Source organism: Ursus arctos, unplaced genomic scaffold, assembly GCF_023065955.2.
Source record: "Ursus arctos isolate Adak ecotype North America unplaced genomic scaffold, UrsArc2.0 scaffold_3, whole genome shotgun sequence".
NCBI classification, from domain to species: Eukaryota; Metazoa; Chordata; class Mammalia; order Carnivora; family Ursidae; genus Ursus; species Ursus arctos.
Window position 1 is genome coordinate 36,718,938 of NW_026622985.1, and position 17,397 is coordinate 36,736,334.

Here is a 17,397-nt window from a genome sequence, read left to right on the forward strand (position 1 = left end):
AAAGGGATCACCATCTAAACACTGGGGCACTCTCTACTGTGATTTTCTGCTATTAGTTTTAATGAGAATACTCGAAACGGAATGTGTAAGCACAAATGTGTCTAAGAGCCACATCAGGACCAAGTAAATTCCCACTCATATTCTGGGTCGTTTGCACGTTGGGTAAATCAACAGTGCTAGTGATATAGGAAATCTCATTATTCCATAAGTTTGTTCTTTTCCCTCCTGCCTCTTAAATATGTGAAATAAGTGTACTTTAGTAACTATATTATTTTTTTTCTAACACTTTTCTCATCTCCCCACCCCCGAAGGCCCACAGTTTAGTCATTCATTCATTTAGAAACTTGACAAGCACAAGACAAACAAGGTTCTTGCTCTGACCAGCCTCAGGAGGAAGGAAGGGAGAGGCTTTCCTGAAGACGTGACAATTGGGGAAAAATGCATTCTGGAAGGGGAACAGATAAGACAAAGAAAGAGTAGGAACAAGCCCAGTGTTCTCAAAAATGAGGGTGAACATCGGTGAGCCACCTGGCACAGAGCAGGCATGAGGACAGGCACGAGTGGGGGCCAGATGCTATAGCCGTGTCACAGGCCAGGATCCTGGGTTAGATGAGAAGTAATTACAAGCCTCCATCAGGAGAGTGATATGCTAATTCACATTTTGAAAGACCACTCTGGCTGCTGTGTGGAGAAAAGATAGGACATACTAATGGGGTTTGTGTGTGTCAGGAGAGGAGACAGAAAGAAAAACTGGGTTTGACATGAATAGCTGGGGCAAGATGAAGCCTGGGGAGTAACGGGTTTGGGGTGAGAAGTGAAAAGTTCTGTTTTAAACGTGTTAGGTTGAGTGAGAATTACGTATCAGGGCACAGGAAGAGGATGCCTTTGACAGGAAAGAGACGCTTCTGGGAAAGGCACAACAGGAGCGGACCGATATAAGTAAACTAAAAAACGGTATCATTTTCATTTGTTCTAAGAGAACAAAATGAAAGGCAGATGCCTTTTCTTGGAAACACATGGTGAGCTAACCCTGAGGATCAGAATGTATTGTTTCCCCATGTCATACTGCTGTCCTTGAGAGGGACGTCATGGTGTTAGCCTTTGTCAGTGAGGACAATTTTCTAATTCATCAACATAAGAAGGTCCACTTGCCTTGTCCTCTGAGTGACCAGCCTGGCACACACAATCTTCCTAAGCCTGTGGCCAAAAGTCACCAGTCTGAGGGCTGTCTGTATCCAGTCTACAGACATGTTTTATTGACTAGCACAAGGTTTCAAACATAATTTGAGCTTATTATAAAGATGTAAAGATGGATCAATCGATCGATCGATGGATGAATCCATAGATCTGACAGCCCTCAGCCTCTTCCTGACATTATGGCAATCTGCTCCAGTTGGGTGAGGCTCTGCCCTTCAGGACCGAACATTGGTTCACCAAGGTCCCCCCACACTCCCTAATGCCGACATGGGATTGAGGACAACAGTCATTCATCATTTTCCTTGCTCTGTTGCTATCTTCACAGGAGAGAAATGTTTTTCTGTGCCTTTGGTTCTACAAAAAGTACAAACAGCTTCACGCTATAGGAAAACTGGAGAAAGCTCATTTCATTGTGGAACCCAATGATAAGGATGCTGACGCTAATAAAAATGTTCTTTAAAAACAGCTGACCTAAAAACAGCTAATGTATTATTTATGATGTATCAGGCACCACATTAAGCACTTTACTGACTCACTGAATCCTTATAACCATCCTACAAGGAGGAAACTGAGGCACACAGAGATTCATCCATTCTGAATCACCCAGCTGATAAACAGTGAGGCTGGGATTCCAACCTGAGCCGTCCTCCTCAAGAGTCCATGTTTTTAGACAATACTCACCCATCCTGTGCCCCACAGCAAACGTGTATCTGTCTCTCACACACCACCTCCTTTCCCCATGTACATAACCTGCCTGGATCCTAGAATCATTTGAGTTTGCAATGTCTTCTCTAGGCCACCATATTTGGAGCCTGCTTCACCCCAGGCCAACAGGTGATAGCGCAAGATAAGATACCTAAAACACTTGCAGGCCATGAGTCCAGCACCGTGGGCCCTATGAGCTAGTAGCCTAAGTGGAACTAGGCAGTGGGGAATCTTCACCCAGGAGCGCAACAGAGTCCTGAGAGTGAAGAGCCAGTCAGCACAGAGGCACAGACGGAGCAGACGCCCTGTGGAGGCGGGAGAGTGACCGGCTGAAGCCCTGGGTGGCCTAACACCTCAGTGAAGCATGAGGAATATAAGGATAAGAAAGGAAAGTGGACGGGCAGACAAAAGAGAATGTGAAGCCAATGCAACAGAGACACCAAAGGGAGAGAACACAACTCATGAAGGGTGCACAGGTAGGGGAGTGCCCTTGACCATCTTCTGGTCCTTCTGAGGGCAGGTTCCAGCAACATTCCTGCCCTGGAATCACTGGGAGATCTCTGCAGTAAACTCTCACCAAAACTCTGCTCTCACTGGCTGCAGGCGGGCTATGCTCTTTACAAGCTAATGAACCAAAGCCGCACAGAAAACATGAATACGAAACCATCTGGGCCAAGCAAGTGCTCTTATTCAAAGTGAGCACTCCCTCCTCCTAAACCACATTCACTTATGAATCTTTTACTTACACCACATGACAGGATACGATGCCTCTAATACGAGAAGAGAGGCTCTGTTATGACTATACAAACACGCTAATTTCTACAGGTAAAATAAGGGATGCGCCGTTTCAACTACACCTTAACATGTACAATTTCCATCTTCCTCTGTACTCAGGGCAAGTACCAAAATGTTCAGTTAAATACGGACTTGCTAGATGCATTTTTCTCATCATTAAATTGTAGACCAAAACCATGGATGGGCTGAAAGCACTGTGATTTAAATGATGATCTCTTGTCTCTATAACTACCCCGTGACAGTCTTTTAAAATGACTAATAAAAAACAGCCCACAGAGCCAAATGACTACAGTGTTAGACACAATCACTTCAGCCTTTTAAGCTATCGAGATTTGTCTTTCTCACTACAAATTTAGTAATGCACCGTGAACAGCAAAAAACAAAACCAAACAAAAGAGAAAACCCTGTATTTAAGACTAAATATAGAGCAGCAAATATTTATTTGTTCAGCAAACATTTACCAAGTGCCTTCTGCGTGCCTGGGACTGGAAGGAACTGTGATCGACATAGTAAGGTCTGTGCTGCCCCCAGGAGAAATTCTCAGTGTAGAAGGGAACCCTAGGTGTCTCTGTGTGCCCCCAAAGGGAGATACACCAAAAAAAGAGTGGGGAGTACCAGAGCACAGAGGCATCAAAGAACTATGTGAATACAGTGGAGAGAACCCGTTGTTTCCTACAGGAGGGAAGAGAGCATCAAAGAGGAGGAGGTACCAGAACTGGGTCTTGAAGGAAAGGTAGGGGTTTAGTGGAGAAGAGAGATGTGGGTAGAACACAGGGCACAGTGGCCAGTGAGGGAAAGGCACCAAAGTCCGAAGAGCATGGCACAGCCAGGGTTGGGGCAAGACCACTGAAGGCTGTGGCTGGATCACGGACCTGGTGATAAGTAACCCTACCAGTGACAGTATGACGGCCAGTATTGGGGGGTACCTCCCACACGTCAGGCCCTATTCTACAGGCTTTAGGTGAATCAATACACTTAATCCACACAAGTCAAAACAGTAACTCAGTGCAAGTTATTCTTATCCCATCAACAGAAACTGATACAGACTTTAAAGAAGCTGCCCAGGGTCACTCAGCTGTTAAAATGGGGGAATGGGTTCAACCCAGGCAGTCTGGCTGGAGGGGGGTGTTCTTATCTGGTGCATCGTACTGAGGCATCGTACTGCTTTTCTCGTGGGACACACTGAGGAGCTTGGGCCAAATTCTGTAGATACATTGGGTGGCTTTTAAGGTAGACAGTGTAGTTCAAAGAGTAAAAAGTTCTAGAGGCAGGTGAAGGGTAGATGCTAAGGGCAGAGACCTAAGGCAGGGAGAGCAATCAAGAGGTTAAAGTAACATAATCGGAGGCGCTGAGTTTCACTAAATAGATAACTCCAACTCAGTAAGAATAAAACCAAAGCACAGATCCATTCCTAAGACTTGGGCCAGATGTTGGCACATGGGGATGCACGGGATAAGGACCATTCTTGTGGTGAATGCCCTGGCTAAATGGGGAAACAAAGGCAGCTATGGACTGCAACCTGACCCGAGTGCCACTACAGACGGGGCCCTGGACGCCAGCAGCCCTGCATAAATGCCCTTTGGAAGGGGTCATGATCTGTGGAACAATGAGAAGTCACAGAGGCGGGAATTTCAAGAACCTTCCTGGTTCCCTGACTGGTGGCGGGGGGTGGGGGTGGGACGTGGCTCAGTAATGCCTAAAACAGCCAGTCTTGTTATGGTGCTTCAACACGATCACAGTGAAGTTTAAAGTACATATATGTTTGACATCTGGGTAACTCAGCAGAAAAATTAGGCTTCTAATATAAGATGTTTCTGTTGGATTCTGGAAACTCATTTTAACAGAGAATGGATGTGTGTGTTGTTTCTAACTTGTCAAAACAGCAGTCTATTTTCCAACTGCCTCAAATGAAATTTATTAGTGTGGTTAGTTTTCTAATCTTCTCATTTTAGTTCAGCTCCATCAGCACATATGGCAATGCTTCCTTGGCAAACTTTACCAGAAGGCTGCTAATGCGAGAAAAGATTTACAGGGTACAATATTAATATAGTATTTTGTCTTCAAATTTCATAGGGTTGAGATAAAAATCACACTACCCTCTCTGATCCCAGTCCCTTGTGCAACCCAATGAGAACTGAGCTGGAGGTGTGGGAACTAAGCCCACATCAGGAACCTCTAATTTGAGCTTCCTAAGGCACCCCGAAGAGGTTCCTGGAGCAGTGTGCTGGATCAGAGGGCTACTATGCTATTCTCTACTTAAAAACCTTTTAGAAATAGAATTCTAGAATCTCAGAGTTGGAAGGGACTCTGAAAGATTTGAAACTCATTAATAATGCTGGCCTAATTGAAGCAATTTATTTCCAATGGCGTGGCAGCAAAATGAATGGCTTGGAGCCTGAGCTTTGGAGGTTGACAGACCTGGGCTGGAATCTGAGGTCCGTACCTTTTTCCTGCTGAGTGATCTTGGGGATGTTATTCTTTGAACTCTAGGTTCTTCCCTGGTAAATCAAGGATGCTGATGATGACTCACTGGTTTATTATGGTAATTAAACGAGTAAATGTAGAGCTAGACACTATTCTGAACGTTCACTACATATTCAAAAATGAGATGTTTCTATCTATCTGTTCAAGGCGTATCCTTGATTCTGTTCCTGCATACAAGAGGCTATTCTGCCTGAATAATGTTCACAGTCCAGAGTTAAGTCCGGAGTAGAATGCGGTCTCCATAGCATTATGCTTATCCTTAGAAGACCTGTCCCCCAGATGTGGGGGTGCATCTGGTCTGAGAGTGTCTCGTGGCCCTGCTTCCTCTGCGCAAAGATACGGAAGTAGTACAGACATAACAATACATCTTTAGGTTTTCAAGTGAAAATAAAATGTTTCTGTTAAGAAGTTAAACACTGCTCAACCTCTCATGACAAGCGACTCTTGACAATGTAATTTCTACCGAGTGGCAGAAGAGCCAGGTGATTAAGAGTGTGGAGTCTGGATCCAGGATGCTGAGTCTGAATGCTGACTCCCTTATCCATTAACCGTGTCACTGTGGGCAACTTAACCCACTCTCTTTGTGCCTTCGTTTCTACCTCTGTAAGATGGAGATACACACAGTGCCACCCTCATGGGGTAGTTCTGACGATGAAAGGAATTCATATACGTAAAGCCCTCCAAGCACACAGGAGGTACTACAGAAGTGATTTTTTGTTGTTTTTTTTTTATCTTCATCACCATCGCCATCATCACGCTCCTCTTCCTTCACAGACACTGGAATCTGGAGAGGCTAAGCAGCTTGTCCCAAGGCCCTCAGTGTTTGGGGACTACGCAGTGGCGCTCAGAGCTGAGATCATTCAGCTCCACCACTCCCCTCCAGCCAGGGCTTTCTGCCTCCCGCGCTTGGCGTCCCCATGGTCCCTCTAGGAGACTTACTGCTCCAACTTTCTTCTTTGCTGTGTAAAGGCTTTTCTTCTGGCCCAGACTGTTCCACAACTTTTCTCTGGGTCCCGCCCAGCACTGGCCCTTTCACATGGTGAAAGGAGGGTGGAGGTGTGGCGGGCATCCTCATCACACCTCCACCTCTCTCTCTCCAGGTGCTGAGTAACGGGCACTGAACAGCGGGGCCAACCTGCCGGTCATGACCTGGAGAAAAGGTCCAAGTCCGGACACATGCAGGGAAGCGGGCTCGGGTGGAGCAGCAGGTCGGGAGCCAGGCTGCCGGTCCATGGACAACTGTAAGCGCCATGGAGTAGCTCTCCCCAAACACCACACTGCACGAGACAGGCAGGCGCACAGACGCAAACGGGCCACAGCAAGGTAGAAACTCCGTTAACTGCAGCAGCATCTCTGTCTCGGGGCAGACAAAAACACACTTCGGCGCAGTCCTGAGAAAGGGACTGCCGAGCACGTAAAATGGGGAAGGGGGCCTTCAGGGCAGAGACAGCTGTGGAGGGGGGTAGGGGAAATGAGCGCATAAACGATCCCCATTCCTCTAGCCAAAGGCACATGAAGCACTTTTTTGTGTTATCTAGTTTCAAACCAGAGGAAACCCCTCCAATGTTAAATTCTTACCCTCCTGACCTCCCCACAGAGGCCACTACACTCGCCCTCACGTTCCCAGAGAGCCCTCCTTGCTTTCAACATCAGATTACCCTTCATTCTGGAGCTATCAGCACTCTGCGAGCCCTGTCTCACAGCTTTTATTCCTGCTCCTAGTTCCATGGCCTTCTCTCTTCACTTGTTCAAGCCTTCTTTCCTCCCTCCTCCTTCAACCGCTTGTCTGTCCACCTCTGACTCATATTGCCCTGAGGCACGAGGCGTTTCCACCCTCCCTACCAAGCTATCCCCTTTCAGATCATGGCAGGTCTGCACCGGCTCTGGAGGAGCACCCAACCGGGACTGTGCAGGGGAGCTGGGGAAATGGCGGGGTGGGGGTGGGGGGGCACAGTGCAGATGGTCAGATTTAAATGATTGCTCATCTGGGTTAAATGTTTTACTCCAAATGTCAAGAACCAGCCATAGTTCACGATGCCTTTGGAAGACTGAGTGTCAAAATGTAAATGAATGATACTGATTCTAGTCTAGGAAGGATTTAGTTCCTTTGACTATTCTGTTTTGGGGCTGGCTGTCTAGAAGTGAAGATCATTGGGAAGAAAGGTCATATCCCCTCCTTCTGTGTGTCACTCTGATACATGACAACTCCTATTCATCTTTTCTTCTACTTCAACTAATTCCTTGCTGCTGAGGTTCGATCAGTTCTGCTTGCTGTGGACTCAGCAAAGGCAGTAGCTGGTTATAAATTACCATTCTGGAGGCCCAGCCCTGACTCACTCAATCTTTTCTTGGCTGGGCTGCGCCTACTTTGATCTTTTCGTCATCCTTCCCAAGTTACTAAGCTCACCACTGTTGTCACCTGGCATTCAGGGCCCTCTGACAACACACCCACCCACCCTGGTCTGACCTTGTACTACCTCTGCCTCCCGTGTTAACACCCTGTGCTCGGTACGGCGGGCTCACTGTAGATCTCCAGATGTGACTACCCAGCTCATGGTTTCCTAGAAGCAAATGTCTGCCTTCTGATCTTTTCACAGCCTTAATACACTAAATTAAAACATGCAAAAAACTGGCCCCCCAAAATAAGATTCAAACCAATCTATTTTGTTCTCATTAGAAGCTTTGCTGGACATGGATAGACACTCATGATTTGGCGCAGTTCAAGGATTCACTGTAGTTGGTTCCAAGACATATGCATTCTTAAGTTATGCAAAACAGTTGTAGAAACTCCAATCATTTTATTTTGGTGCTAGCATTTTTTTAAATTTATTTTTATCCACAAGAATTACGCAAGAAGGAATTTCACCGTGGACCCATGTAATTTGGGTACTCCCCTCTATAGAGTCATTAACCACAAGAAGAGGCCTCGCTTAAACTAGCTGTCTGACAAAACTTCCTTCCAGAATGCAAACATATCAATAACTTCCTGAGATATCACCACAATATCCTCTAGATGTCACCTTGAGAACATTCCAGGATGAAGACGACTGCTTTTGCACCACACAGACAACTTGAAATAGACCCGTTTAAGATTCTGTAAGCCCAGATCAATGGTTTAATAAAATTAAAAAAAAAATTTTTTTTTTTGCCAATTAACTCAAAAACTAAACGCTCCAAATTAAGTTTAACTCACAAAATGAGCTAGTTTCTCTTTCCAGCAGATTTTCTTTATGACTTTTCCCATCAACAGACACAAAAACAAAACCTTCCTTTAAGAAGTATTTCTCATGGATTCTGATTTCTCTTGAATCATTCTCCCCAAAGAGCCTCCCCCAAACATTTTCCAATTTCTAAGGCTGCTCATATCATTACCTGAAGCACCTGAGGGAGGAGAGTACAGCAAAGTTTAAAGGCAGAAATTAGTTATTCCTGGACTGGTAAGAGCATTTCATTGGGGACGATTACCCAATCAATTGTTTCTCTTTAATATGCCAAGTCAATAGCAGGCCAATAAGTGACTCATTTGGTCATGCAGTTCACTCAAGCCAAATGAGCTGTCAGGTACTTCATTAAGAATTGTAAACACCTGAGTGCATGAAATCAATCTGGAAAGTGGGGAGGAAATAAAGGAAGGCTTTTACAAGTGACTTCAGACAGATCTGGATTATTCTGGGTGTTATTTCCCTTCATCCAGACAGACTTAGCCTGGGGGTCTGATTTTCAAAAACTGCAGAAAAACCTTGGAAAATCAATCACGTTCTCATAAAGAAAGTCGTGTATATAAGAGAGAAGGTCTGCAGAGTCAGTCTCATAGGATTTCCAAAGGGGTCCTTCCTGATCCCCCCAGAATAAGAGAATCTCAGAGACAAGGGAACAGTGCGCTGCACAGAGACATGGAGAGTAAGACCTAAGAAACCCACCATACTAAAGCGCCTTGTGGCTTGCTGGAGGCCCACGACGCCACCATGTCTGCTCCAGACAGTTGCTGACCTTCCCCACAGCTGCGTTATCAATCCCCTTTGGACCCCGGGGTGGTGATCCAAACGTGCTCCCCAATGAGGACTGGATAACTTCCCGGACTGCGCGCAGAGGCCGGTGGCTGCCCGAGAAAGCCAAGAGAAAAACCACCTGCGGTGCAGGGCTCAAGAGCGCTTTAGAAAGAACTTCATGCTAGCTGTTGCACAAGGATACAAACACAGCGCCCCTTTAGAGATCTGCATTCTTGTTATGGGAAGAAAAGGAAAAAAAGAGAGGGAGAAAGATGCTTATTAACCTTATAATAAGGACACATGCCGCAAGCACCTTCTTTCAGTGTTAACTGCCAACTTTTTTCCAAAAAATGCATAAAGATAATTTTAAAATAGGGGGAAGAGACCTTACTTGTGCAACATTCCCAAATTACACTATTCAGGAAATATTAGCAATTACATACGTATTGATGCAGAAAAATTACATGTTAAGCAAAATTCCCTAATAGAAAAAATAGGCTCTATATTTCAAAACATGTTTATAAATTAGAGATGTCCTCTGACACCTTCTCACATCCTGCTAGGTGAAGCGTTATCACAGGCAATTCTAAATTCCCAAAACTGAAATTCAAGTTTCCCCTAAAATAAAATTTTTTAACAGTAAAATTACATCTAATGAGAAATTTAGTCAAAGAATCACACGCAGGCTGTGTGCTGTCTTGACTTTGCACACACGGGTTACAATAGTGATTCCCAGCGGTACCTCAGGTCTTTGTTGTTTCTATTATAATTTGTGCTAGTACTGATGACTTCCCATTTCATCTGATCTTTCTCCCACCCTAATGACAAGCATTTATAAATAAGCAGTTACATACAATTATTAATTAATGATTAAGTGCAAGGCACAAAAGAGAATTGGTCCCCAACTAATCAATAATAGGAACAGGTCACTTTTACGAAGCAAGGTTATAAATAATTTCTTTTAACCTGAACTGCCAATCATCTCTTTGCTCTCAAGATCCAAACTGAAGAACAAAACCAAAGTTTTATAATAAATCTTTTGCTTTAAAATCATTTACTAGAAAACAGAAGAAGTCAAGAGGAAATGAACAGAGATGACTCCTAGAATTCATCTTCTCATACTCACATTCTACTACCGTCCTCTGACAGGGAACCCCTCAGGGTTCAGGCAGCCAAAACAGGTGAGATAAATGGCTGTTTCTAAACCAGGAAAAGGGGGAGGACTGTGCCTTTGGTTTTCAAAGTGAGCCTCCATTTCTAATAGAGGGGCTGACTCCCCTTCCCTAAGGAGTTAAAAGCAGCTTCCCCACCCCCAGCCCCTCATCTTACAGATATGATCTCTGAAGTAGCAAGAGGTCTGTGGGATGGCCATATTAGCTTGGCACTCAGTACTCAGGTATGCTTTAAGCTGTTCTGTCTATGGGGTTAAAAGAACAGGTCAAGGAAGAAAATCTGAATAAAACCAAGAATCAAGATCTGTCAGACTGTTCGAAGAGGAAAGAGAAGGGACTCAACATTAAATCAAACCAGGTCAACACAAGTATATTAAGGACATTCAGCAGGACAAAAAGTATTTCTCACAATCCTAAAGGCACTCTCGACATTTAATCCAATACCGAGGGAAGGCCATAAAAGTAGTCTGGGAAGCAATGGCAAGGCTCAGACATCCTCCTGGCTTGACTCGCAAAGCTCTCCAGGCAGAAAACAACCCACGTGAACAGGTAAGGTGGCAGCCTTTGCCTGAGTCACTGCAAAGCAGGCACTGTGACATTAACCTTGTACTACTTGGGAGACATTTCATTTGTGAGGTTTGTTGTCACCAGGACAGAAGAGTATTTCAAATGGAAGGCAGTGACCCTGTAAGGGTCATCATCAATCACCTGGGGTCAAAGACCTTCCCAATTGTAAGAAGAGGCAGGGGGTGAGGGAAAGAGGGCAGAGAAGAGATCAAAAGGCCTTTGATGGGAGGTATCTACCTACACAACAGAACCTGCAAAATGGAAATTCTCGAGTTTAAAAGCCCCTAGGTTTCTAAGGTGAGAAATTTCAAGAGGGGTCTTTGTTTTTTTACACTTGGATGCATAAGATGAAGACTGGAGTCAGCAGATGGCAGAGGAGGCCTAGATGGACACAGGTTTACATGGCTGCCAGTTTCAAGGTCTGGCCCCATAGAGTACTAAATACTATTTTCTTCTAGAGCAAGCACTGAAAGGGAGGGAAGACCCTGCCAACAGTGCAGCTGCCAAATGGCAAAGTGGCTGGGTATTTTATTTTATTTATTTTTGAGAGCGACTGTGTGTGCATGCACAGGGGAAGGGCAGAGGGAGAGAGAGAATCTTAGGCAGGCTCCGTGCCTACCGCAGAGCCCAGCATGGGCTTGATCTCATGACCCTGATATCGTGACCCTAACCAAAACCAAGAGCTGGACGCTTAGCCAACTGAGCCACCCAGGTGCCCTGCAATACTGTATCTTAGCTGATGCAAATACACTTACTTCTTTTCTCTTTGTAGAAGGCAATACAGAGAGGTTGGGAAGTAAAGTCAAGCCTCTTTAGGCCAATGCCAATGGAAAACCAGTCAGGACCTGTGAGATCTTTTCTATTAGTGATGCCATACATCTTGCTACTGTTTTCCTTGCTTCATGAACCTTAGATGATTGAAGGAGCAGCTGGATAGGACTACCTGTTAGAGTGGTGTATGAATCAACTCCACTGGGTACCGAGTGAGAGGAAGGGAAGGGGCAACTTTAAGAAAGAGGCAGTAAAGGAGGGCTCCACCGAACCCTTGGTTACCGTGCTTGATAGACTTTTTTGGGGTATATTCAAGGACAATCATTAATCCCGAGTAGGCTCTGTCCCATCCCCAGGATGCCTTTTCCTTCTAGCTGGTGAACTGAGTTACTTCAAGAAGACAAACAATACGAGCCTTTTAAAAAACCCACTGAGGATATTTATAAAAAATAATTATTTTAAGAAATAAAACCTACTAAAGAGCAATATAAATGGCTTTCAGATTATGGGCTGTTTTGATTAGCCATGCCCTGGATGCCTCCAGCCTACTCCCCTTAGCATGGATAATTGAGAATCTGCTGCATTTCCATTGTAATGCAGTCTCCCTAATCCATTTCAGGCATGCAGATGGAAAACCAAACCTTCTGGCTACTATTTCACCTTACATGGATTTAGCACATGGCACTAACCTCTGTACAGTCCAAAGAAGCCTTCGTAGCGCAGCACTTTCTTAAAACAGTCAAAGCTGTTCTTATACATAAGTTCTCCCACAAAAGAGCCAGTTGATCGTTGGTTCTGCATTCGAGTTTTTACAAGATCGATAGGATACACGGCAGTGGCTCCAACAGCTAAAACCAGATAATACCAATATTTCAAAAGGCATTCAGGTCAGTCAGAGGAAAGGGGAAGGTGGTCAACGCCAAAGAAAAGCCTGAAGACGGAAAGGTATAAACTGTGCATGTACAGACTGTAAAACTGCACAAACTTTCCTAATAAACAACTACGGATTTTCATTCAAGTGCCTCCTGATAAAATGCTGTCCCAGACAGCTGAAATGTGCAAAACTCATCACCTACAGCCTAACCTCACTGTTCACCCATCTTAAAAGCCTATCTGCAGCTTAGAGAAAAAGGCCCTGATCTCAGGCAGGTATGGGGGAAGTTCCCTTTGCTCTTGTCCCATCTCAGAGATGCAGACAGGAAACTGGCTTGGCAAGACCAAGGAAGGCTCCATCCTTTAATACTGTAAGGTGGAAAATCAGAGAAAAAAATCAGAGGAATAACAAAAGTGAAACATTTGCACTCATCCATGACTAACCTCCAGCAATGGAACCCAGCCCAAACCTGTAGGCCGACTCCGCAACCTGCAGGAGAACCGGTCGGGAGGAGTCCACTGAGGCCTTCTTCTTTGCACACACAGGAGTCACGGGGTGGGGGTGGGGGGTAGGCAGGAGACAGAAAGAAGGACAGAACAGAAATGAGCACATATGATTTTTAAAATTAACCACTGGGGTCCAAATTCACGATACAAACTAACATATCAAAGAGGAAGGCAGGGTTAGATTCTGTTGTTCTTATTAATAAAAGGTTATTATTGTTGTTAACGCTGAAAATCAATAAAAAAACCATTATGTACTCCCCCAGAAATGTTATGAACCTATTTTCAAATGTTTAATTTCTATCAGTGATCAAGGAGATCCAAACTTAAAAACATTAATGAGATATCATTCTTCATTAACCAAACTGGTAGGTTTGGGTTTTTTTTTTTAATTCATTTTAGTGAAGTGTAGTTGACCTACAATATACTAGTTTCAGGTGTAAAACATAGGGTTTTGACATTGATGTAGTGAATCTGTCAAGTGTCACCATGATAAATCTAACTACCATCTGTCACCATGGTTTGTTTTCTAATGGCAACACCCAGCCTGGCAAGAGTTGATAAAAACGGGGCTTCTCAAACCTGCCATTTAATCCAGTATAAACTTGAAGGGAAACTTGATAATATACACTCAAACTCTTGTACATGACCTTTGACCCTGCAGTTCTACTTACAACAAAATCAGACTAGAAAATAATCATGTATATGAACATACATCGAGCTACCAGAATGTTAAAAAGCAATCCTGTTTAAGAGCGAAAACTCTGAAAATAACCTAAATGTCCAATAATAGAGGACTGGTTAACAATGTTGCAGCCTTGGGATGCCTGGCTGGCTCAGTCAGTAAAGTATGCGACTCTTGAGCTCAAGGTTATGAATTCGCATCCCACGGTGGATACAGAGATTATTTAAATAAACAAACTTTTAAAAAAATGCTACAGCCTTAAAATGAAATCATATGTCATTGTAAAAGAATTATTTGATGTTAAGAAAAATGTTCATAAGGGATTAGTTACAAGGAATATGGCAGGTTAACAAGTATTTATGATATAATTCTCTTTACCTTTATAAATATTTGAAATATTTCATGATAAACTTTTTAAGAACAATGTTAAAGACTGTGTGCAATATGATGTTGTTTTTAATTAAAATTATATGAAGACTTATAGATGCATATAAAAACATACTAACATTTTCGCTATCCCAATACCCAGAGATAACTCAAAATATTTACAGCAGCTACAACTAGGCGGTCATATTACTGGCAATCGTTACTTTCTCCTCTTTTCTATCCACTTTTTTCTAAATTCATACTTGAGGCCAGTCAGTTATTTTATTGTTCTTTTGACCCATTATCCTTACCGTGTTTTTGATGCCAGAACATCTCAGATTATTGCATTTTTCTGTCTATATAAATAAAACAGTAATTTTACGTCATGCAAAGTTGTCAAATGAGGGTGATAGTACTTAATAATACCTGTTGAATTAATAAATACACTCAATAAAATTTGTTTTTCAAAAGCCACGATAATTAAAGTAGGTGAACAATGAAAATAATTATCAACCCTAGCTATCAACCCACTGAATTTTAGTTGCTGTCAATGTTACACAATTCTAATAGAATGAGATAATTTGGAATCTCCTGTAAAGTCACTTCACTGAAAATAGCTTCATATAGAAATATACATCTTTAGAATGTAAAACATTTCTTCTGCAACTTTCATGGGGTGTTTCCAACTCTCTCTCTGCATAGATGGAAATCAGGAGTAACCTCATTTTGACAAATGCATCCCTAAGAAAGGCACTACTTTTTTATATGCATATAAATATGTAATACTTAGGTTCCGGCATCAAAATAATGAGTGGAAATACTTTGAAAATAATGGGGGGGGGGCAACAGACCTACCGCTATCACTAACTCTTAATCAAAAAGACCAAATAAATGCAGTCCCAGATTTTCATATAATTTTTCTGAAGCTCGAAATGCAGCATGCTCATGAGACAAGAAAGATTCCCATGCACTCCTCTGTTGAGGAGACACGCTCGCACGGAGCCTACCAGGTGGATGACCTCCATTGCTTGAGTCTGTCAATGTTGTCAGGCCTACTGGCGTTCACATAGGAAAGAATATTCCAGACAAGGCAGCTGTGAATTGCTCTAAACCTCTCAGCCACAGCCAATCATTTCCTGCTGTAAATTCCATCTAACCCTTGCATGGCCAGTATCAATGAGCACCCACCATAAACTCTAAAAAGTTGCAGAGGGCAGGAAGGAAAAATTGTTGGATACCACTGCCAGCTGGAGAACAGAAGGAATCTTAAAAAAAAAAAACCACACACAAAAAACAAAACAACAAGACAAAACAAAAAAACCCTCTGCTTTTTCTTAATCCCCAAATTTCTACAACAGCTAGTTGCATAGAGACGAAGAGATAATCGTCTGGTAAGCAGTGTTTAAAAATCAAAGGGAGGAGAGCAATGTTGCTTCTACCTCTGCACGTGATTATACAGCGCTCTGTCCTGCACCCGGGGACACGGGCTCCCTCTTTTAACAACCGCCAGCTGGTTTTCCAGAGGTGCCTAGCTAGGATTTACTGAGCACACACCCACCACTTTGAGTTACACGCTGCACACAAAACTCGCCGCTGCATTCGGGGGGGAAAGAGCTGGAAGGAGGGGTGCTGGCTCGAGGCCTGCCAGTCCTAAAAATGTAGCCCGCATCAACCCATTGTGGTCAAACTGGCGTCTCTGTACAGACCCGGAGCTCCAAGCCAAAAACTGTTAAGTCTCACAGGATTCAGAGGTGGCTTTGCCTTAAAGGAGGTATTTTTCTAAAACGACGCTCGTCTGTGACTGGATTTACTTTACAAACATCGTGTAAGCACAACACATGCTATGAAAGCCTTTATTCTCTAATCCTGATCCACAGCAAGTCGAGCAAGAGTTAAATGAGGAGGTCCCATGTCTTAAATTTCTGACTCTCATGACTTCACGAGATTGGTTTCTGTTAACCATAAAATAAAATTTAGCATTCCTCAAATTGTTTCCACATAACTTATGAATCCTTTCACAGAGAAAAGAAGTCTAAAAGCCTTCAACCTATTACTCCAGACTAAACAAAATTATCTCGTTTTGATATTCAGAAAAACGGAAGGCACGGCAGTTGCACAATGAGCTGATGAAGTACCTCTCTGTGGAGCAGCGGCGGCTTTCGGTCAGCAACGCGCCACCTCGCTGGGACAGCGACACCAGAACAGGACGCCGGGCCCACGGCCCTCAACGCGAGAGTCAGGGAAGAAGAAAAGATCTTCTGCCTATTACAGGGCGGGGGAGGGGGGATACGCACCTCCAGTGCAGTTAGGAAATCACCCCATCCTTGAAAGTAACAAGCAACTATCTGTGAATCAGAACGTCTCTAAGTAATCTCTCTTTGCAGCTTTTTGACATTGTCTGGATTTTTGGTGCAAAATGTTATTATGATGGCAGGTCAGATACCAGTGCCAAAAAGGCAACTGCGAGTAGAAAGAGTTTTGGAGGTACCCTACTGAAGAAACAACAGGAAGCAAGTTTGTTCCTTTTGCCCACCTGCCTCTGGGCCTCAGCCAAGTTGAAGGGCAGAGTTCCCTCTTCCAGCGGAGCAATTCGTTCAATGTCTGCTAAGGTCATACGTCTGGAGGGGAAAAAACAAGCACGAGCAACAACAAAACACAAATTTATTAAAATTTGCATTATGGAATTTGAAAACATTCCCTTTTTTGTTCCCATATTTCAGAGTCCTCTTTTATTTGGCGGCTTTTTCTCCCAGTGCCCTCCCTACTCCCACCCCTAACCTCCTTTTATTAAGCTAATTAGAAAAAAAAAAAAAGACCAACTTACCCCCGTGGCTCATATAAATCTGCTAACTGAAACAAGATGTCAACTTCCATGGGTGTAACCTGACCAAATTTCTGAGCCGCCAGAACAAACTCCTCTGTATGGAAAAAGAGTTAAAAGGGAAAGATTCAAGAAGGAATAGCCACTAACTGCAGCATTAACTCAAGGCACTGGAGTGAGTGAACATCACAAAACTTTATTATCAGTCATAGACTTCAAGTAAACCCAAACACGGTAAGAATTTTTGCAAGTCTTTCATTCGTCTGTAAAGAGCATACAGAATAGTTTCTCTAACATTGACTTTAAAAGCCTGGTGTCTCATCTGAAGGTTTGGAATAAATGACACAGGACACTATTCGAATTGCCAGGTCCAAGCAAACAAGGAAGCCGATAAGGAACTTCACGCGCATCGGGCCTGGGAGGTTATATTAATGGAGCGGTGCAATTCTTAAGGCAATTCTCTTTTTA

General features: G+C 43.6%; 1 protein-coding gene across 7 annotated transcripts in view; it reads right to left on the reverse strand.

Moving 5' to 3' along the window:
• The window catches only part of SLC25A13 (solute carrier family 25 member 13), a 174,304-nt gene that overhangs the window by 55,037 nt on the left and 101,870 nt on the right, over positions 1 to 17,397 (reverse strand). For 3 of the 7 annotated variants that reach the window (XM_044386679.3, XM_057304275.1, XM_044386689.3), the window contains 5 exons: positions 16,933 to 17,026; positions 16,642 to 16,726; positions 14,420 to 14,464; positions 12,998 to 13,085; positions 12,370 to 12,528 (listed from right to left, as the gene is read on the reverse strand). In XM_044386679.3, the coding sequence (XP_044242614.1) occupies positions 12,370 to 12,528; positions 12,998 to 13,085; positions 14,420 to 14,464; positions 16,642 to 16,726; positions 16,933 to 17,026 (471 nt within the window). The remainder of the gene's footprint in view (positions 1 to 12,369; positions 12,529 to 12,997; positions 13,086 to 14,419; positions 14,465 to 16,641; positions 16,727 to 16,932; positions 17,027 to 17,397) is intronic. The other 4 variants (XM_026506157.4, XM_057304276.1, XM_026506164.4 and 1 more) reach the window with 2 other exon arrangements.